At 45.8% G+C, this 22,046-nt stretch overlaps 1 protein-coding gene across 6 annotated transcripts in view; it reads left to right on the top strand.

Moving 5' to 3' along the window:
* Positions 1 to 22,046, top strand: part of HLCS (holocarboxylase synthetase) — a 248,020-nt gene that overhangs the window by 223,977 nt on the left and 1,997 nt on the right. For 4 of the 6 annotated variants that reach the window (XM_037984782.2, XM_007967701.3, XM_007967714.3 and 1 more), the window contains 5 exons: positions 5,615 to 5,682; positions 7,677 to 7,837; positions 13,289 to 13,403; positions 16,333 to 16,546; positions 18,686 to 22,003. In XM_037984782.2, coding sequence (XP_037840710.2) covers positions 5,615 to 5,682; positions 7,677 to 7,837; positions 13,289 to 13,403; positions 16,333 to 16,546; positions 18,686 to 18,857 — 730 coding nt within the window. In that variant the 3' untranslated portion in view covers positions 18,858 to 22,003. Of the gene's footprint in view, positions 1 to 5,614; positions 5,683 to 7,676; positions 7,838 to 13,288; positions 13,404 to 16,332; positions 16,547 to 18,685; positions 22,004 to 22,046 lie in introns of those variants that run through there. The other 2 variants (XR_012090783.1, XM_037984781.2) reach the window with 2 other exon arrangements.

Raw genomic sequence — 22,046 nt, 5'->3', positions numbered from 1 at the left:
TGCTGGAAAGGAGGTTGTTCCACCAACTAGTGAACTGGCGGCTGCAAGCTTAATCCACTTACAGGTTGGGCTTAAATCAATCTTTTTTAAATAGCATTTATAAAATGAATGCACTACAATTACAAAAATATTGGAAAATTCAGTAAAGTATAAGAGAGAAATAAAAATCACTTGAAATCTTACCACCCAGAGATTATATAGAACAACATAAAGGAGACATTTAAATCATCATATAATTCTACTTACACACTTCCACCTTCTTTTTATTTTATTTTTATTTTTTGAGACGGAGTCTTGCTCTGTCACTTGGCTAGAAGGCAGTGGTGGGATCTTGGCTCACTGCAACCTTCGCCTCCCAGGTTCAAGCCATTCTCCTGCCTCAGCCTCCTGAGTAGCTGGGACTACAGGTGTGTGCCAACATGCCCAGCTAATTTCTGTCTTTTTAGTGGAGACGGGGTTTCACCATGTTGGCCAGAATGGTCTCAATCTCTTGACCTCATGATCTGCCTGCCTCAGCCTCCCAAAATGTTAGGATTACAGATGTGAGCCACCACGCCCAGCCTCTTCCACCTTCTTGAGATAACCACTGTTAATATGTGTCCAGTATTTTTCTTCTTCTTCTTCTTCTTCTTTTTTCTTTTTTGAAACAGCATCTTGCTCTGTTGCCCAGGCTGGAGTGCAGTGGCATGATCTTTGCTTACTGCAGCCTTGAACTCCCTCCCTCAACTGATCCTCCCACCTCAGCCTCCCAAGTAGCTGGAACTACAGGCATGTGCCACCATGCCTGGCTAAATTTTTGTATTTTTTGATAGACATGGGGTTTTACCGTGTTGCCCAGGCTGATCTTGAACTCCTGGACTCAAGTAGTCCACCCACCTCAGCCTCCCAAAGTGCTGGGATTACAAGCATGAGCCACTGAGCCTGGCTCCTGTATTTTTCTATAAATACATATCTTATATAAAGAGAATCATTCTATGATACTGTTTTTAAGCCTTCTTTTTAACAATATAATAAGAATATCAATAATTATGTATCTACAATATCACTAAGATCTTCAAAATAAAAAATTTTTAATTATCAGAAAAATACTTTATAAAATATATCTGTGTTTTCTAAAAAGAGAGCAATCATAAAATAATACACACTTTTCATGAGAAGCAGGACTTACCTAGATAACTTATGTGCTACTTAACACTTTTCTATATTTTTCAAATATGTCCACTCCCCAAGATAACTGCCGCTAATATTTTGGTATATTTCCTAATAATTTTTGTTTTGTTTTTTGAGATGGAGTCTCCCTGTGTTGCTCAGGCTGGAGTGCAGTGGTGCAATCTCAGCTCACTGCAGCCTCCGTCCCCTGGGTTCAAGTGATTCTCCTGCCTCAGTCTCCCACATAGCTGGGATTACAGGCACCCACCACCATACCCTGATAATTTTTTGTATTTTTAGTAGAGATGGGGTCTCACCATTTGACCAGCTGGTCTCGAACTCCTGACCTCAAGTGATCCGCCCGCCTTGGCCTCCCAAAGTGCTAGGATTACAGATGTGAGCCACCACGCCCAGCTAATTTTTTTGTATTTTTAGTAGAGATGGGGTTTCACCATGTTAGCCAGGATGGTCTCTATCTGATACTAACAAGTGAGCAGAAATCCTTAAAACCAGTCTGTTCAGACCCAGTGATAGCCTTAAAAATGGTTTACTTCCTGACCCAGTGACTGTACTTCTATAGAATTGAATCCTGAGGAGGACTCAGACAGGGTCACAAAATAATTCAGGGGCTCAACTGTTCACCACGGCATTATTGATGCAGTGTGAAAAATCAGAAATAATCCAAACAGCCCATTGTTGAAGAATAAAAAAACCCACAGCAGTTCCACATGAACGCCCATCATATAGCCATCAGTAATGTGGGCAGATGACCACCAGACACTTTTAGGTGATTTAATCAGGATGCAAAATCCTATACAGCATGAGTCCAATCATGTTTTGAAGTATGCTTTTAAAAATTATGGCCGGGCATGGTGGCTCAATTACAATATTATATTTAAATGTAAAAATATGCTTTTTTCAAAAAAAAAAATCGAAATAAATTTTAAATCAAAAGGTTACCCAGTCTGGGCAGCATGGCAAAACCCCATCTCTACCAAAAAATACAAAAGTTATCCAGGTGTGGTGGTATGAACCCATAGTGGTCCCAGCTATTCGGGAAGTTGAGGTGGGAGAATCCCTGGATCCCTGGAGGTCCAGGCTACAGTGAGTTACTGCACTCTAGCTGAGATGACAGAGTAAGACCCTGTCTCAAAAGAAAAAAAAAAAAAAAAAAAATAGGTTACCAATCATATTAAAGTTTTAAAATAAAAGAAAAAAATCTTCTTAATATAGCCATCATTAACATTTTGACTAATCTCCTTCCCACCTTTTTTTGAATTTTACATACTTGGAATAAAAGTATATGTAGTTTTTGACCAGGCACAGTGGCTTACACCTGTAATCCCAGCACTTTTGGGAGGCTGAGGCAGGAGGATCGCTTGAGGCCAGGAGTTCAATACCAGCCTGGCCAACATGATGAAACCTCATCTCTACTAAAAATACAAAAATTAGTCAGGCATGGTGGTGCAGGCCTGTAATCCCAGCTACTCAGGAGGCTGAGGCAGGAGAATCACTTAAACCTGGGAGATGGAGGTTGTGTGAGCCAAGATTCATGCCATTACACTCCAGCCTGGGCCACAGAGTGAGACTGCATCTCAAAAAAAAAAAAAAAGTCTCTATAGTTTTGTATGCTGCTTTTTAATTTGACATACCAGTGCAAACCTTTCTTCCACATTGCTATATAGTCTTCAGAACTATAATAATTTGATTACAAATTATTCCATTGACTTAATTTATCAGAATTTATTTAACCATTTGCCTAATAACAGTGAGGTTATTTCCATATTTTTACCTTTATAACACTGTAGTGAATGTGGACTATTTTCTTAGGTTCGGATCCCCGAAGTGGATGGACTTGGTCTGAATTTACATTATTTACATTTTTGTTCATTCGGATTTTTCACTAATTCATGCTGGTCTGTCTTTAGGTTATTCTCAATCATTAAAGCTTAATCTTAAAGGACCATGTGACAATCAGGACACTTCCATTGGCAGAGCCTCTGTGGCTACTGGGCTGTCCTTAGTAACCAAAGGGGTCAGGAGACTGTCTCCTTTGCAGAGTGACTCTTAGGGGGCTCCGGATGTTTCAGACTCAACACAAGAGTACAACACAGAGCGCTTTTCTTGAGTGCCGCTCTGGTTCCACAGTGAATGCACTCGGCTGCCACTCACAGAAAGCTTTTATTCCACAGCCTTTGCCAGCAAGGAAGGAAAATATACAGAAGCAGGGAGGTAATCATTATGTAACCCCCCTCCTTTTTGTTTTTCTTTTTTCGTTTTGTAAGGACATCATCCACTAAGGATGGAAATGCATTTATGGTTTCTCCTTTCTGCTAAAGCAAACTCAAGCAGCTTCATTTTCAGAAATGCAGAATTGACAGGGTTTATAAATGCTGCTTTGTTGACTGTGAGCCGTGCGGTTTGGCCCCAGAGTTATCTCAGATAGCACAAATAAATCTGGCGGCCTCCAGTTGTCTCAAACTGAGCATTAGCTCCTTCCCCCGTTGTCTCCCTCCTTGCAGAATTTCCTCTTGGCCTTCAGCACAGACTCCCTCTTCTCATTAATATGCCCTGTTAACTGCTGCCAAACCTCTAGCAGTTTAGTGCATATGTTCCCTTAATCATTTCTCTTTGTTCTAGAAGTCTGTGTTTGGTTTCTGAACCAACCTTTTTCCTGCCCCTCCCATCACTATCCCTGGCTATAGCCTATGACTGTCTACCATCTACATGTTTATTTACAGAACATCCTAGATTGCCTTTGCAGTCTGCTCGCAACATGCTAAATCGTCCCCTCGACCCCTGCCCCATCACCTCGAGAGCCCTGGGCCTTAGGAAGCCAGGTGGAGGGTTGCTGGACCCTCTAGAAAGCAGAGGTTCCTGAAAGACAATATTAACTCCCTGCACAAAGACTCCTTCTTAGATTTTCTGCTGGTACAACACAAGAAAAGGACGCTTTCTTCTTGGACCCAGTGGCGTACAGCACACTCGATCTCAATGGGTTATTCATGGTGTCCAAGAGAAATACTTCTGAGCTGTATTTCATGTGAGATGGAGTGGGCCTGGCACATGGGCGGCGAGGCCGGCCTGCTCACCGAGAGCGTCCTGTGCCTGTTCCAGCAGCCGTGTGGGAAGACAGCTGTGTCACCAGCTGAGCCCCTGCCCTGTGTGTCCTGAGGTCTTTTAAACACGTGGAGGGTCTTCTGGGCTCCTCCTGTCCTAACTGAAGTCTGCACACGCCGTCAGGCGGAGCTCCGTGAGCCATCGGTGCACAGTGGACACTGTTGTTTCTCTCTGCTTTTAAGTATTTTTCTTCTCTTGCCGAGTTCCAGCCATTTGTAAAGTTCCACCCAGTTTCTGTAGCTGGGAGGGGAGCATGATAAGCTTCTCAGAGCATGGTCTTTCTTTAGAGCTCCTTTGTCCTCAGCAGGACCACTGTGGAAGCCTGGAGACTTATTATTAGAAACTTCATGTTATGACGAAATGCCATCTCTTCTGCATCCCTGTCCTGGCCGCTCCCCTCCTTCCAAAAATAAATAAATAAATAAATCAAAGAGGCCCTCTCATCTGCACTGACAAAGAGGCCAAACCTGATCTTTGTTCTGTTAATGGATCCTACCTCGAACTGCACCTGCGCAGCACCTGATTAGCAATTCAGGCATGCAGAGAGAAACTGTCCTACCACGGGGTTACAATAGGGAGAGCGGCTTGCAGGAAATTCTCAGAGTGGGGGTTTTTTTGTGTGATTTTTTTTTTCTTTCCTTTTTTTGAAAAAAAGTTAATATCCACTCATTTGGTGGGGATGTAATGCACTTTTCTACCTATCCCCCAAAGGAAAGTTTGTATTCTTTTCAATGAAACCATTTTAAAAGCAAGACTGAAGCCGAAAACGATGCAGGGTTCTCCTGCGTCCTCAGAAGGTGTGGATTTATTTACCATAGTTAAATCATAATTAGTTCTCAGGGGATAGTATGTCTTTTAAACGGCTTTATTGCCACCATATTGGTTTTCTGAATAATCAGAAACTTCTGTTAAGATTGTGTTCTAGTGTTCGAACAGAAACGCACCCTAAGTAGGAACAAATGTCGGGAATTGCTAGTTGTCACTTGAAGAAGGTACACACATTGGGGGTGGGGGGAGAAAGAACTTGGCAGGATATTCTGATGAAATAGAATCTAACCAAGTCTTAAATGGAGTAACGCTCAGGCAGGTACACACGCCCCCTCCCATGCTCTTTTTTGATATTAAAAGGTGCTTTCTTCATCTCTTTTCATTCTCACAACTGAGGTTAGAAAGGAGGGTGATATCCCTCCTGGTTCCCCATTCCTGAAGGCCTGTGGAAACCACAGTTGGCCCTTCCGTGGCCACACACCCTCAGATGCATGCAAACCCTGTCCCTCCTGTGTGAGCCGTTGGTGCCGCGTGCGTGTCCATGTCTGGCCTGACCAGTCTTTCCCCCTCTTCACAGGTTGATGTTTCAGACACCGCAGGAAATGGGCTTAATAGCGATCGCAGCCCGGCAGACCCAGGGCAAAGGTCAGTCATCTTTTGTGATCATTGCTGTTGCTTTTGTTTCCTAAACTCTGCAACTCCTGTAGCCCATTGAATGTGTGTGCTGAATATCTGGGGGACTCAAGTTAGTAGTTTCTGTTTTCATAACTGCCTGGAATGGAGGAAGAGGAAGAGGGAAGCACTTAGTAGGTTCAGCCTTAGTAGAAAGTTCAGCCTTAGTAGAACCAAAGCGTTCTCTCTAATCATCATGCTTATGAATCACTGGACATTTGCCTATGATGGCAAATGTGACCTACGTGAATTCCGGGCTTTGCAATTTGGGAATCCTCACTGTGCTCTAGAGACATTTATTTTCCTGAAGGTTCCCCATAAGGAGCCTTCTGTGTCTGTACCGAGCATCACGTGGGAGGCCTTTTGCATGCCAGTTCCCACCCCAGCTGGCCCTGGGCTTGCATGTACACGGTGGGCTCTGCATCAGTGCCCATTCACACAGTGACCACAGAGAAGCAGAGCGCTGCCCAGGGCTCCACCACCTGCAGATCCCAGAGGCGAGTGCCCACATCCTCCCAGACCCATCTGGGGTCTGACCCTATACAGGGGCTGCTCCACGGGGCTTGGTCCCTCCCTGCCCCAGCCAGTGCCAGGCTCACCCATATGTGCTTCTCACTCTCACAGGCTCTTATGACTTCTTCATAAGAACCAAAAGAAATAAGAAATCTGCTGTTCTCCCTTCTTTCTCCTGAACATGTCTTTCAAACATAATTCAAACGGAAAAAAAATATTTTTGGCAAAAGCTATGGATCTCAATATGTGGATTTTTTTTTAAGAAAAGACATTCAAGAAGAACTTTGATGAACTCTACCTCTCATTTGGATTCTTCTATTTTTCTAACTTCAATTTTAAGAAAAGTAGGCCAGGCATGGTGGCTCATGCTATAATCTTAGCATTTTGGGAGGCTGAGGCAGAAGATCACTTGAGTCTAGGAGTTCAAGACCAGCTGGGACAACTTAGCAAGACCCATCTCTTAAAAAAATACAAAAATACAAAAAAATACAAAAATACAAAAAAATACAAAAAATACAAAAATTGGCCGGGTGCGGTGGTACTCACTTGTAGTCCCAACTTGAGCCCAGTGAACTGTAATCACGCCACTGCATTCTAGCCTAGGCAACAGAGCAAGACCCTGTCTCTTAAAAAAAAAAAAAAAAAGGAAGGAAGAAAGAAAAGTAACAACTCAGTTAATATCAGGAATCCCTTTATAAATAGCTTTGTTGAAATATAATTCCTCCATTTAAAATATACAGTTCTGGCCGGGCGTGGTGGCTCATGCCTGTAATCCCAACACTTTGGGAGGCCAAGGCAGGCAGATAACTTGAAGTCAGGAGTTCAAGACCAGCCTGGCCAACATGGTGAAACCCTGTCTCTACTAAAAATACAAAACTTACCCGGGGATGGTGGCAGACACCTTAATCCCAGTTATTTGGGAGGCTGAGGCAGGAGAATCGCTTGAACCCGGGAGGCAGAGGTTGCAGTGAGCTGAGATATCACGCACTGCATTTCAACCTGGGTGACATAGTGAGACTTCATCTTACAAAATAATAATATAAATAAATAAATAAAGTATACAGCTCTGTGGCTCTTATTTAATAGCATATTTGCTGGGCAGTGCAACCATCACCACAATAGGAATTGCTTCTAAACAGTGGCTTCCAGGACCTCTCCTGGATCAGTATATATCAGTTCAGTTTCCCAGTATCTGTGTTTGCCTTCATGACCATATGGTGGGAATTAAACTGATAGTCATGTTCAGACGTTGTAAGACTCTGAGTCATCAAGGCACAAATCATATGCTCACAGAATTCTTTTATTGAGTTAAGCCCAGAATATAATAAGCATTGTAATACGATAAGAAGTGTCATAAGTCCAGGTTTATGTGAGTGTGTGGCCCTGGCGTGACGTGTGTCTGTGTCTGTCCACATGGCAAGGTAGCCTGTTTCCCACTGCACACTGTGTTCCAGGACGGGGAGGGAATGCGTGGCTGAGCCCCGTGGGATGTGCTCTTTCTACTCTGCTCATCTCCATCCCACTGCGATCCCAGCTGGGACAGAGGATCCCGTTTGTCCAGCATCTGATGTCCGTGGCTGTCGTGGAAGCGGTGAGGTCCATTCCCAAGTATCAGGTAGGTACAGTTCAGTCCCCCTCTACGACCCTGTAATGCATGCAGAATCCGGCTTATTCTTGTTTGTAGCATGTGCTTGCATAATTGGTGGCTGTAGAACCTCAGCCTGCCCTTTGCACGGCTGGCAACAAAGTACCCTCAGAGTTTTAAGAGTGCCACCAGGTGCTAATGCTGCTTCAGACTTGCCCGAATGCATTCATTCCCCAGAACTCCCTTTCTACCCAGTTTTTCAGATTTCTCAAACAGCCTGATGAGGGCAACACTTTAGATTTTGGATTTGGTTGTTGTTTATTTATTTATTTTAATTGAGACAGGGTCTCCCTCTGTCACCCAGGCTGGAGTGCAGTGGCACTATCTCGGCTCACTGCAACCTCCACCTCCCAGGCGTAAGCAGTCCTCACACCTCAACCTCCCGAGTAGCTGGGACCATAGGTGCACACCACCACGCCTGGCTATTTTTTTGTACTTTTAATAGAGATGGGGTTTCACCATGTGGCCCAGGCTGGTCTTGAACTCCTGAGCTCAAGCAATCTGCCTGCTTCAGCTTCCCAAAGTTCTGGGATTATAGGCATGAGCCACTGCACTGGTCATGTTTGTTTATTTATTTATTTATTTTTTTGAGACGGAGTCTCACTCTGTCACCAGGCTGGAGTGTAATGATGCTATCTCCACTCACTGTAATCTCTGCCTCCAGGGTTCAAGCATTTCTCCTGCCTCAGCCTCCTGAGTAGCTGGGACTACAGGCATGCACCATCACACACAGCTAATTTTTGTGTTGTTGGTAGAGATGGAGTTTCACTATGTTGGCCAGGATGGTCTCAATCTCTTGACCTTGTGATCCTCCCACCTCGGCCTCCCAAAGTGCTGGGATTACAGCCGTGAGCCACCGCACCTGGCCCCGTGTTTGTTTTTTGATTGAAGCACTGGATGAGGTTTGATTGTTGGACTGGATGGAAGTTATTCATCTGCATTTTCTGTTGAAAAGGGTTATTTGGGGACCTAAAAACCTTTCTCATTTCCTGCCTCTGTTTACCAGACTCTCTGCTCTAGCAGCGCTATCCTTTATCCACTGTTGACCACATACAATGTGTAGGTCCACTTGGGGCCATCTTCCCCTAGCTATTAGGACCCGTGTGCCTGCTTCTTTATTACTGTTGGATGTTTTGTTGTCAGTTATTAAAAAGACAAGCAACAGGGAATGATTAGCTTACTGACCGAAGCATTTTCTTCCGTACTTGGGCTTCACTTCCCACGGCCCCCTCCCAAATGTTCCTGGAAGAATTTCATATGGGTATAAAGAGGAGATTCCTGCGTCCCTCCCCCAGCAGCTCCTATGTCAGGCTGAAGAGAAATGATTGGATTGATTCCTGAAGCAAGGTGTTAAGAGCGTGACTCTCAAAGGAGACTTGGAGTCCCTGTCATCATTTCATTGAAGAAACAATCCTTCTCACTGCCCCTTAAATCCCTCTGTGATGTATTCACCGTGTATGAATTTTTGGTATTCCACAGATGTAGTTAATGCTGACGTCTCTGTTTCCTGTATCACATCACATTGCTGAAACGGACGTTTACTACCAGGCACCCAGCATCCTTGCGTGTCTGATGGTTTGGGGCATCATACCATTACAGGGCTTCAGGTGCCCGGCCTTTAGCACCTGAGCTGTGCATTCCGTCTAGCAGAAAGCAATCAAAATAGAAAGTCCTGGCCGGGCGCGGTGGCTCATGCCTGTAATCCCAGCACTTTGGGGAGGCTGAGGCAGGCGGATCACCTGAGGTAAGGAGTTCGAGACCAGCCTGGCTAACATGGTGAAACCCCGTCTCTACTAAAAACATAAAAATTAGCTGGGCATGGTGATGGGTCCCTGTAACCTCAGCTACTCGGGAGGCTGAGGCACAAGAATCGCTTGAACTCGGGAGGTGGAGGTTGCAGTAAGCCGAGATCGTGCCATTGCACTCCAGCCTGGGCAACAGAGCGAGACTCCGAATCAAAAAAAAAGAAATAGTCCTGTCATGGGAGAAATTATCTTTAACTCTAGCAACAGGTTAGTCTTAGGAAAATAAGTAAAGCAAACACTAAGCTAAGAACGTTAAATGAGTCTGTTTGGTCTGTTTAGCTTTTTCACATGGCTTTGACTTTGACCTTGGAGCCCACTAGTTCCCTTAGCGAGCATTCTTTGAGGGCCTGCTATGCACAGAGGCTGCGTGCGCCACGCACTGAGGGCCAGGATGGAAGTGTGAAGTTTGCCTTCAGCAGTGAACGGGGTCGGGGGAATTTGTGTTCCCATTCTTCTTAAGAAGTTTGTACCAATGTTTTTTCCCTCTTCCACAGTCAGCTGCCCAGCGTCACCTGTGTGATGGGACATTTGATTTTGAATTGGGTTTCTTTTTTAACATATCCAAGTTAGCTGACACAGAGCAGCTACTAGATGATGGAAACAGGCCCCTGTTGTTTGGATTTCACTTTTTTTATGGCCTTCACTAGGACCCCAACTGGTCCCTAACCAGATGTCACCATCAGCACACAAATCATGACCACCCTCTCCAGGCCCAAGGCGGCCTCACTGGGATGCGCCCATTCCTTCCGGAGCCCGCCTCGGGGTGCCCATTCTCACTCCTGCTCTTCCTTCTGTCCATGAAGTACCCCTGGGTCCCGCACCCTCCCTCCACCCACATACCCCTGCCCCTGCTCTCTCTTTTTTTTTTTTTGAGACAGAGTCTTGCTTTGTTGCCCAGGCTGGAGTGCAGTGGCATGATGTCCGCTCACTGCGAGCTCCGCCCCCCTGGGTTCATGCTGCTCTCCTGCCTCAGCCTCCCGAGTAGCTGGGACTACAGGCGCCCACCACCACGCCCGGCTAATTTTTTTATATTCTTAGTAGAGATGGGGTTTCACCATGTTTGCCAGGATGGTCTCAATCTCCTGACCTCGTGATCCGCCCGCCTTGGCCTCCCAAAGTGCTGGGATTACAGGCCTGAGCCACCACGCCCGACCTCTTCTCTGCTTCTTAAAATTCTGTTCATCCTTAAGACCCAGCTCCAATGCTATTCTCAGACCCTCCAGCTACTTCCAGCTCTTTCCTCCAGCACCATCCAGCACTTGCTGTGTTGAAGCCTCTTTATGGTTTCCACCGTGTGTGGCTTTGAAGAGGAGTGATGTGTGCTTCTGTTCCGTCTCCCATGAAGTTAGTAGCTCTCCGAGAGCAGGATTTGTTTCATTTTGGTCTTTTTTTATGTGGGAGGATCACGGCAGCTGTTGGAATAAATGATTGAGAAAATGAAAAACAAGCACACAGCCCTCCTCTTCATCCGGAAATGCTGGTCCTGCTTACCTGTGTGAGAACCCAGAGTTTCATGAACTGCTTCATGAGCCGATGAGATCTGAAGCCATGAAGGCGAGCTGGAGCCCGAGTGCAGGGCCCGCCCAGGCACCAGCTGTCACACACGCACGTGGCGGAGGAGCTTGACAGCTCTGGGAACTCTGCAGGTGTCATCCCACCGCCCAGGCAGGGGCTCATTCCCCTGGCCATGGCACTGGCACGGGGGGATGTGGGAAGGCGAGAGAGGAGCAGAAAAGGGAACGGGGGGCAGTGACGAAGAGCAGAGCCTCCTAGTCACAGGTTTTCTAGAGGAGACTTTCTCAGCCTGGCGCTATTGCTATGTGGGCCCTGGCATGTTTGTCGTGGGGATGTCCTGTGCCTTAAAGGACTGGCCTCTACTCTCTAGAGGCCAGTGGCACTCCCTCAGGGTGTGAAGACCAAGGAAGTCTCCTGCTGTCACCAAATCCACCCCTCTCCCGCTGAGAATCCCCATTGTAGAGAGAAAAGAAGTGTGAAGCCGTTGATCAGTTCCAGGTCATTGCGCACCCTCCATCCTTGGTTTACTTAGACTTTTTGTTCTCCTGTGCTCCTATTCCTGTATTTTTCCTTTCAGCCTAAACTGCTGTTTTAGAGCAGATGAGCTTCCACTATGCTCTAACTGGCCAAAGTCAAAAGAGGGCCTATTGGAAGGAGGAAGGGGATTTCATGGAAGCACCAGGCCACGTAGCATGGGATTCATCACCCAGGCCTGGTGGCAGAAGGGTTTGAATCCCAGCTCCGTGGCTTTCAAGTGGTATAACCTCAGGCAAGCCACATAATTGCTCTAAGCTTCCGTTTCTCCCCCTGTTCCCTAGGGATGCGCTGGCACCAATACATGGGCTGGGTGTAAGTAACACGTGGACTAGTGCTGAGAAGGCGCTCAGTGCCATGCCTGGCCTGCGATGTGGGAAGACCAGCCCCATGGCCCTCGGAGGCCATCAGCTACTCTCTGCTCCCTTAGCTTTATTTTGCTGAATGTTCTCTTCCAGCCTCGCATCTCCAGACAGGCTTCCTTTATCCACACATGGCACAGCCTGGCTGCCAGCCCCAGGTCTAGAAGACCTGGTGGTTCTGACACCCGCTCGGCTAGCCCAGTCTCTGTGTTCCAACTTCAGAGCCATAATGGATAGGCAGAGGCCTGGGTGGCCTTGTTCAAGACGCTGTCTACTCTCGGTCTATTCTGTGAGCTGATGATGGGGAGGGCCTCCCCAGGCCACACCATTCAAGATGAAGAGGTAGTAGGCCACATGACAAGTCCAGTTTCATTACCCAGGGGAATTTCTCCTCTGCGTCTTCACAGCACTCTTTTTTTTTTTTTTTTTTTTTTTTTGAGACAGAGTCTCGCCCTGTCGGCCAGTCTGGAGTGCAGTGGTGCCATCTCGGCTCACTGCAACCTCCGCCTCCCGTGTTCACGTGATTCTCCTGCCTCAGCCTCTCAAGTAGCTGGGATTACAGACGCACACCACCACACCCAGCTAATTTTTTGTATTTTTAGTAGAGACGGGGTTTCACTATGTTGGCCAGACTGGTCTTGAACTCCTGATCTTGCGATCCACCCGCTTCAACCTCCCAAAGTGCTGGGATTACAGGCACGAGCCACCGCGCCCCACCACTGGCTCCTACTCAAGACATTTCTACCTGCCTTTTGTGACCTTGGTTAATTCTGGGCCGTCTTTCCCTCTCAAGCATGGGTTCCTGAATGGAGATGCACCCAGAGATTACTATTCTCTCCCCACCCTCTGGCCCTAGCATGTTAGTTAGCTACTCTATGGTGGCGGTGGTGGTGGATACTGACATAATGAACTTCATTTACAAGGTAGGCATCTTCAGAAGGGGTTTTGGATGATGAGAAACAGTGCTGGGGGATGGGGAAGAATGCTGGGGTTTATGCCAGCTGTGTTCTTCAGGGCTTTTACCTCCTGGCCCCAAGAGGCACTTCAATATTGGATTGTCCCAAAGAAGTGATTAGCTGTCTGAAAAAGAGGAGAGGACAAGGCCCATGTTCCCTTGGTTTCTGCTTATCTTCCCTTAGCTCCGTGACTTGCCTGGGCCCCTTGTGTCCTGTGGCTGCTTAATTAATGTGCAGATTTCCCTTTAGGATATCAACTTACGAGTGAAGTGGCCCAACGATATTTATTACAGCGACCTCATGAAGATCGGCGGAGTTCTGGTTAACTCAACGCTCATGGGAGAAACATTTCATATACTTATTGGTAAGTTTCAAAAACCTTTCCCCCAGCATTTTTAGATGAATAAAACAATAAAAATAAAAATGGTTGATGGCAGGAGCAGATGATCCTATGAGATTATTTTGAGTCTTGTAGTTTTGGAGCAGGGTATAGATACAGAGAGATTGGTCGAAAGCACTTCACAGAGTTCAGCATGCTGTGTGTGTGACCACGGAAACCACCAAAGTGGTATCATATCAAGCAGGTATGTTCTTACGTCCTTCCACACTCCTGCTACTCACTGAATTTGAAATGGCGAAAATAAACATTTAACGTTCTATTCTCTAATAAGAAAAGGAAAAGTTAATTTCTTAAATAGTTCTCCTGGTGTCTTGCATTCTTATCCTGACCTTCCTGGACCATGAAAGAGTTGGCATCATTTTAACCTTCAGAAGAAGCTCCAGGCTGGTCAAGGCGGGGTAAAGAATCCCTGTTTCACCTCAGCACATCCACATCAGGCCAGAAGATGGATTCCGAGGTGACCTCAGAAGTCCTTAGGTTCCTGGCCGTCCAGCCATCAGCTTCACCCTGTGGCAGTGGAACCTAATCTGTGTTCAGAAGCCAGCAATGGTCAAAAGACATGTAACCATGTGTTTCAGGTGCCAGCCAGGGAATACAAGTCCTGTGTTACCAGCTCTGCCACCAAGGGGCAATATTATTCTGGGCAAGCTACTTCATACCCTTAGAGCTCCATTTCCTATCTTCTTTTTTTTTTTGAGACAGAGTCCAGCACTGTTGCCCGGGCTGGAATGCAGTGGTGCAATCTCGGCTCACTGCAACCTCTGCTTCCCAGGTTCAAGCGATTCTCCTTTCCTTAGCCTCCCAAGTAGCTGGGAGTACAGGCGTCCGCCACCACACCCAGCTAATTTTTTTGTATTTTTAGTAGAGACAGGGTTTCACTATGTTGGCCAGGCTGGTCTCAAACTCCTGACCTCATGATCCACCCGCCTCCGCCTCCCAAAGTGCTGGGATTATAGGCGTGAGCCACCGCATCCAGCCTCCCTCATTTCCTATCTTTAAGTGAGTAATTGCAGTTGATGCAGAGATTCCTAGGTAGGGGCCACAGATAACAAGGAGGCTCATGGATGGCTTCTGGGAGCTAACGAATGTTATCAGCATGGGGTAAGCGAAGGCCAGGCGTAGTGGCTTGAGCTCATAATCCCTGCTACTTGTGAGACTGAGGCAGGAAGATCACTTGAACCAGGAGTTCAAGGCTACAGTGAGCTGTGATTGAGCTACTACACTCCATTCTGGGTGACAGAGTGAGACCCTGTCTCAAAAATAAAAAAATAGGCCAGGTGTGGTGGCTCACACCTGTAATCTCAGCACTTTGGGAGCCTGAGGTGGGTGGATTGCTTGAGTCTGGGAGTTTGAGACCAGCCTGAGCAACATGGCGAAACCCTGTCTCCACTAAAAATACAAAAAATTAGCTGGGCGTGGTGGCGCATGCCTGACCTGAGCTCAGGAGGTTGAGGCTGCAGTGCGTTATGATGGCTCCACTGCACTCCAGTCCGGGCAACTGGAGTGAGATCCTGTCTCAAATAAATAAATAAATAAATAAATAAATAAAATAAAGTAGGGGAATGAAACATTTTCCTATGGTGAGAACCCATAGCTTCTATTGACTTCTGAAGGCCATGGGATGGGGTCTCTGACTTTGGGGATTTAGAGCAGCCAGCAGGGTGCTCACTGGTCCTTAGAAGGACATAGCCGAAGTGGCCAGTAGTCAGTGTTGCTACTCATCCTAGGAATTCCAGTTTTCTGAACACAAGGGAGAATTTTCAGTGCTATATGGCACTTAATTTAATGCGTTACGAGCGTTCAGTAGGCGCTTCAGTTACTGTACTAATGGAATGGATGAATACATGAACAACTGCAAGTTCTGCCCCTGTTGCCGTAGTTACTTGTTTTTTTCCAGAGGTAATTGACATTGCTTTGTATTTTAATAGCCAGTATATTGTTTTAAAATCTGAGACCAGTCAGTCCTTCCCTTCACACGGGAAACAGCAGGACACTTGCCAGAGAATGCTGTTGTTACAAATGGCATCGTTCTGTCTGTGGCAAATGTTTTGGGGATTTTTTTCTTAGAGTCACTGAACACATGGTAGTTTTCTTACTGCCTAGTTTTTCCAGTATTTCATTTCTTACTTAAGACCTCTTGCAGGCCGATTCAGGGTCCTGCTGAACACTGAAGTTCAGCTTTTCTGAAGACACTGCCCTCTCCCTGGAGAGGATACTGGTGTTAAGTAACTGCACAGATAAGCCTGTTCAGATACCATCCCTGGTAACTCTCATGAAGCCTTGGTTTAGGAGCCTGTAAAAAGTGCACTGAAAATGGGTCGGCGTCTTGCCAACAGCGTAACCTTAGCACCAAAGACTTCCAAGGATAAAGTATTAAAAGATGCATTCTAGGGTTATGCCATGACCAAGGTTTGAAATTTCTGAATCCAGAGTTTACTTCCCAAATCCCGAATAAAACTCTCTATTTTCAAGCATGGGATCTGTTACTCAAGTAGGAGAAGAAACAAGAGATTGTATTCTCTATTGGACTCAGTGCAGAGCTGCAATGCTTGGTAGACCACTTATTTCAGAGGCAACACTGATACATTTGTCCCATATTTAATAGCATCCGTTGAATTAAATTGAATCAAATGTGGCTTTCTTTTTTCTTACCTTCTTATTTGCAGTAAGGTTGAGATGGTTTTAGCTTGAACAAGAATAATAAAAGAAGGACAAAAAGGAAGATGGACAAAAAGATATAAGTCATTCTTCAAGTGGTTAGAGACACGAAGTCTGAAATGAGGACAAGGAAGGAGGAAGTTGACAGTCAAGACTGTAACTTTTTCCAAGTGGCAGAGAGGAATGTGTGATGCCATCAGCAGGCTGAGCTGCTCAATTGTTTGTTTTTGTCCAGGCTGTGGATTTAATGTGACTAACAGTAACCCTACCATCTGCATCAACGACCTCGTCACAGAATACAATAAGCAACACAAGGCCGAACTGAAGCCCTTAAGAGCCGATTATCTCATCGCCAGAGTCGTGACTGTGCTGGAGAAACTGATCGAAGAGTTTCAGGACAAAGGGCCCAACAGCGTCCTTCCCCTTTATTACCGATACTGGGTCCACAGGTCAGTGCTGGCTCGTCTTCATTCTTTTCAGCTCCTTTATTAGTATCTTAGTAGTTCAGTATTTTTTTTTTGTCTTTGAGATGGAGTCTCGCTCTGTCCCCTAGGCTGGAGTGCAGTGGCGCCATCTCGGCTCACTACAACCTCTGCCTCCCAGGTTCACGCCATTCTCCTGCCTCAGCCTCTATAGCTGGGACTACAGGCGCCCGCCATCACGCCCGGCTGATTTTTTGTATTTTTAGTAGAGATGGGGTTTCACCGTGTTAGCCAGGATGGTCTCGATCTCCTGACCTCGTGATCTGCCCACCTCGGCCTCCCAAAGTGCTGGGATTACAGGCATGAGCCACCGCGCCCGGCCGTAGTTCAGTGTCTTAAAATGAGGGACCGAGCGCTGGTCTGAATGATTATTTTCTGTGCCTCTATTGGAGAAAATGCATGGACACCACCTTGACCAAGTTAGTGTCGCCAATAATGGAGCAAACGGGCATCTTATGCCTCCTGGTGGGATGCGGTGGAAAGAACCAAAACCGTGAGAGAGTTTCACATTGGTTTAATCTGATTCTAATTGTGAAGAAACAATCAGATGCATCTGAATTGTCAAACCTTCTAGGTAACAGTGGCACTCAAAATGATATCCCAGGCAGTGGCCTCAGCCTCAACCAGGGGCTACCGCATCAGAAACCCCTGGGCTGGGCCCAGCACCCTGTGTCATAACAGATGCTCCGGGGATTCTCACGCAGCTGAAGTTCGAGGACCACTCACTGATTTTACAACCACAGGCCTGTGCCCTGCAAAAATGTCAGTGTCGGCACACAAACAATTGGACAAAAAAAACGGTGGCAGAATTGTTTGGGATTAGAGAAGATGAAAGAGGCATGACATCTAAATGTAATGTATGTGATCCTGGATGGAGGGAAATATCCACAAAGGATATTAAAGGAACAGTTGGAATGACATGAACATGAACCTCTTGTATCCAGACTTTCTTGACTGGTCATGGTTAATGCTATTATAATTTTGTAAGAGGTTCTTGTTCTCAGGAGATAAAGTATTTAAGCAGAAAGTGTCACAATGCCTGCAGCTTTTAAAAAACTTTTTTTTATTTTCATTTGTTTTCTATTTCTATTCCTTTTTTTTTTTTTTTTTTTTAAAGAGAGGGTCTTGCTCTGTCACTGGAGTGCAGTGGTGCCATCATAGCTCACTACTGAAACCTCAAACTCCCGGGCTCAAATGATCCTCCTGCCTCAGCCTCCCAAGTAGCTGAGACAACAGGAATGTGCCACACAGCCCACTAATTCAAAAAAGTTTTTTGTTTTTTTTTTTTGTAGAAGCAGGGTCTCACTATATTGCCCAGACTGGTCTTGAACTCCTGGCCTCAAGCAATCCTCCCACCTTGGCCTCCCAAAGTGCTAAGATTACAAGCATGAGCTACCACACCCAGCTGCAACTTACCTTTACATGATGCAGGAAAAAAAAATGTGTGCTTATATGTGTTTATATGTGAAGAAAGAAAGCAAATATGGAAAATATTTTCATTTGGTGTGAGAATGGAAGAGAATATGAGGTTTGTTGTACTATTCTTTCAGCTTTTCTGTGATTTGAAATTCTTCAAAATAAAAACTTGAGGAGAAAATTCTATATGTTAAAAGCTGTTAAGAAGGATGTGAGTTGAGTATATTTGGAAAATATTCAAAAGAAATAGGATCAGGATGAATTTCACTTGTGGCTGATGTGACCCAACTTTGTTTTATGAGATAAAACATTGTTTGCCAACTCAGGCTATTTTCCTCCAACCTCAGCCAAAAAACCTAGAGTTGCAGAGTGTTTCTTAAAAGTGCTGGGAGATGAGGAAGTGGCTCGAACCATCACCGCAGATGACCAGAATTAGGAGGAGTGACGTTGTGTGAAGAAATTTCGACTCCTTGTTGAACTTGCACCCTGCTGGTTATTTGAGTAGTTCTTAAAACCATTCACCAGGGTGGAAGAAAGTCAGAGCTCAGCCCAGGCTGCCTTTTCCCCGCAGCGAGCCTCAGCCCCCTCCCCAGCACCCCCAGCCCTCTCATCATGGATTATTCTTCAGCTCATTGTCTTAAGCTGTCCTGTGACACCTCCCAGTGACCTCACGCTGTTCTTCCTTTTCAGTGGTCAGCAAGTCCATCTGGGCAGCACAGACGGACCAAAGGTGTCCATCGTTGGCCTGGATGATTCTGGCTTCCTCCAGGTTCACCAGGAGGGCGGCGAGGTTGTGACTGTGCACCCCGATGGCAACTCCTTCGACATGCTGAGAAACCTCATCCTCCCCAAACGGCGGTAATGCCGGGCGTCCCTGAGACGGGCCTGGGCCTGCCCTCCTGACTCACTGGGCCTGGCACCTGGGCAACAGGCGAGGATGCCACTGGGCTGGGGTCCGAGCCCAGTGCAGAACCACCACCGTGAGCATCCAGCTGTCATCGCGGCCGCCTGTCCGTGCCCACGCATCTGGAAATCTAATTTAGAGTTGTAGGTGAATTTTCTCTTCCTCCAATTCATTTGTGAAGTCTTTGGTTCTTTTTCTATGTTTCTGTTTTTTGTTTTAGGTTTGTTTTGTTGTTGTTTTCTTTGGTGTTTGAAGAGGCTCTGGGATAGATGGTTAAGAAGTAGAACATTTAGTTTAGGGAAAGTCCTCCCACAGGTGGCAGATCGCTCTACCCTCTGGGGCTTGGACTTCTGTTTATTGTCAGGGGGAGTTTTTACATGGAAATGGCAATGGGAGAATTCAGATATTTTCCCAGTCGTGGAGACCTTTACCCCTAGTCTATGAAAAAACAAACCAAAATATGCTCTTGGGCCCAGGACAGTGGTGAGTTAGAGGTGTGCTATCACTGTCTGTAAGCATCTGGGGAGGTGTTGAACTATAAGAACATGATGTGACACTTAGTCATTGTTCTGTGTTTTTGTTAATGAAGGAAAGGGAAGGTAGACTTCCAAGAGTTACTCTCCCCCCACAGCGAAGTCTAAACACCGGTAGAGACACAGCTAACCCGTGTGGTTGCGATGACCTTGTAGAGGAAATCGGTTAATTACTTTCACATCATTCAATGAGCTCTCGTTTCCTAAGGAAGTTTAAATGTCCTGAGTTAGGGACTGACTTTCTTAAGTAAGTTTAAATTTACTGCATATTGTGAAGAGATGGGATCAAGTTCAGAATCCTTAAATGTCTGATTAGGCATCACTTGGATGAGGAGGTGGGCGATTTGGCTGTAACAGCTGGAGATGAAGGCACACTCATACCACATACAAGTGAGGACTTGGAGCTTTTAACCCAGGTTCAGATTGACTCTGAGATGTGGAGCATTCCTGCAAGACTGTGCAGCTCACAGGATACAGAAGACATGGCATTTCACTCAGAAGTCACAGGGTTTTTTGCCCCCCTCATTTACCCCATATTACCAAGAAAGAAAATGTTATTGATACTGAACACCGTCAGTTCAGAGGGAGGATGTGTGCGTGCATGTGTACGCACATAGCTTTAAAAGAAGACATTCAAAATCTGATGTGCTACAAGTCTCACGAAAGAACAAAAGAAAGGAAGCCTTTTGATATGCACTCGCTTTTCCCAGATGTACACCATGCCTTTTCCATGTCCCTCCTATCTCTGTTGAACTTATGAATCATACCCGTTACTTTTCAGCTTTAAAAGGCCACTTTTTGTCCAGTCTTCTCTCTTCCTGCCAGTCCCAGCTGAAATTAGTGGAAAGAAAGTTTGATGGCACTTTCAGCTTTGAACAAAATCCCTTCATTGTAAACTAGCACCATCTTTATCCAGGTCTTACCCAGTCAGGCTAATTCCAGAAACTTGTGGTTTTTAGTATAAAATTTGTCTACCTTTAGCTAGGCACAGGACCGCCCCATAGGAAGAAAAAATACCCAATATATATTTTTTGGAAATGAAACATTAAAAGAACTTAAAAAGTAATTTTTGGAAATGAGGCTTCAATTAGAATTATTATTCTCAAAAAAATAAAAACGAACAAACAAACCACTCTTCTGAAATGCCCAAGCCTTCTTTTGAAATTAGAAGCTTAAATAAAATATAAGTCCACACCACCCCCAAATTACAAAATGGACTCACCCTTGAGAGGGCATCTGCAAAATATCATCAGGGACAAAGATCTCGAGGCTAACGATGCAGGTTTCATTTCTCAGACTTTGTAATATAAGGCAAGCCCTCTCAGAGCTGCCATCATCACTTTTTGAATTTCTTTGGGGGTTATTTAATGAAAAACATGCTATGTTTTGTTTTAAGCTGAAGTCCTATTCTGGACATTCTGCTTTGGGAAAAAAAAAGTTATCATTTAATTTCCTTTCTGCAAATTAAAACTAATGAAGTGTGGCCTTGTCAAAGAATATGGAGATGTTCTGGGCATACTGCTGTGCTCTGTGCTTTCCAACAGGCGCTTCTCCGCCGCGCAGGAGACCCAGTTGTCTTGAGGGAGATAAAGCAGCCTTGAAGCAGATGCTGCGTTTTCCATAAATCTGATTTTGCCTCACGTGAACCAAAGACTCTCAAAACTCTGCTTCCTATAGAATTAGCTGAATAAAGGCATTTTGCTGATAGCTGTTAGTGTTAGCGAAACCCGTCTACCTGCTCTACCACACTCTCCAATTTGGGCCACTTACGCACCCGGCAACCTGGGATGTGAAGGAGCTTTACAGTCTTAATGGGAACTTGGCATTTTCCTCATGATCTTTAAAATGTGGTCACTAAACTCAGGATTGGCCTGTGCTTTTAGAACACTGGAGTAGCCCTTGCTTTAGAGGCTGTGCATTGAGTATTGACCATCTTTTGTAAAAGGCAAGATATCCTCCCTTCCAGGCTGGTAACAGGTTTCAGGGGGACTCTTAGGGAAGTGCCCCCTAAAATCAGACACAGCAATAACTGGGCTTCCTGTCCCCACCCCCACCCCAGCAGTGCTTTTTGGCACTGGGAACTCTGCCAGGGAGTGGTGGAAGTAGGAAGGATTTGTGTTCGAAGTAAAATCATGGTTGAGTTTCACTGCAGCAGGCTGACGTTGCCTGATGTGAGAGCAAGCGGCCCACTGGGTTGCCGGTGCACAGGCCCACATCGGGGGAGCACGGGCCACAGAGCACAGCCTCTGGGGGTCCCCCAAGCCACAGCATATGCAGCATGGCTGCCCCTTGCCCTGGAGTCTGGGAACAAAGAGAGGAGCCAGCCTCGCCACACTGCTTCAGATGGAGAAGGGAGGCGGGGTGGGCGTCCGTTCTCCAGATCTGTTTGCTCTTAACAGGCAGAACATGGGAGAATCCTTATTGCTGGTTAATCACTATGCATATTTGAAATAAAAGAAAGTGTAAGCCTCTGCATTTTAACTTCTCAAGGAATGCCTCTGAAAAGAATCACTTTAAACCAATGCCTATAAAAAGCAAGTCTACCAAAATAAACTAAGACTTTCTCCTGTGGTTTGGGCTCAGCCTTATTTTTACAAGTTTCATTTTTGAAAGT

Source organism: Chlorocebus sabaeus, chromosome 2 (genome assembly GCF_047675955.1).
Source record: "Chlorocebus sabaeus isolate Y175 chromosome 2, mChlSab1.0.hap1, whole genome shotgun sequence".
Classification (NCBI taxonomy): Eukaryota; Metazoa; Chordata; class Mammalia; order Primates; family Cercopithecidae; genus Chlorocebus; species Chlorocebus sabaeus.
Note: the sequence above shows the minus strand (reverse complement) of the source record. Positions and strands in the feature narration are given on the sequence as shown.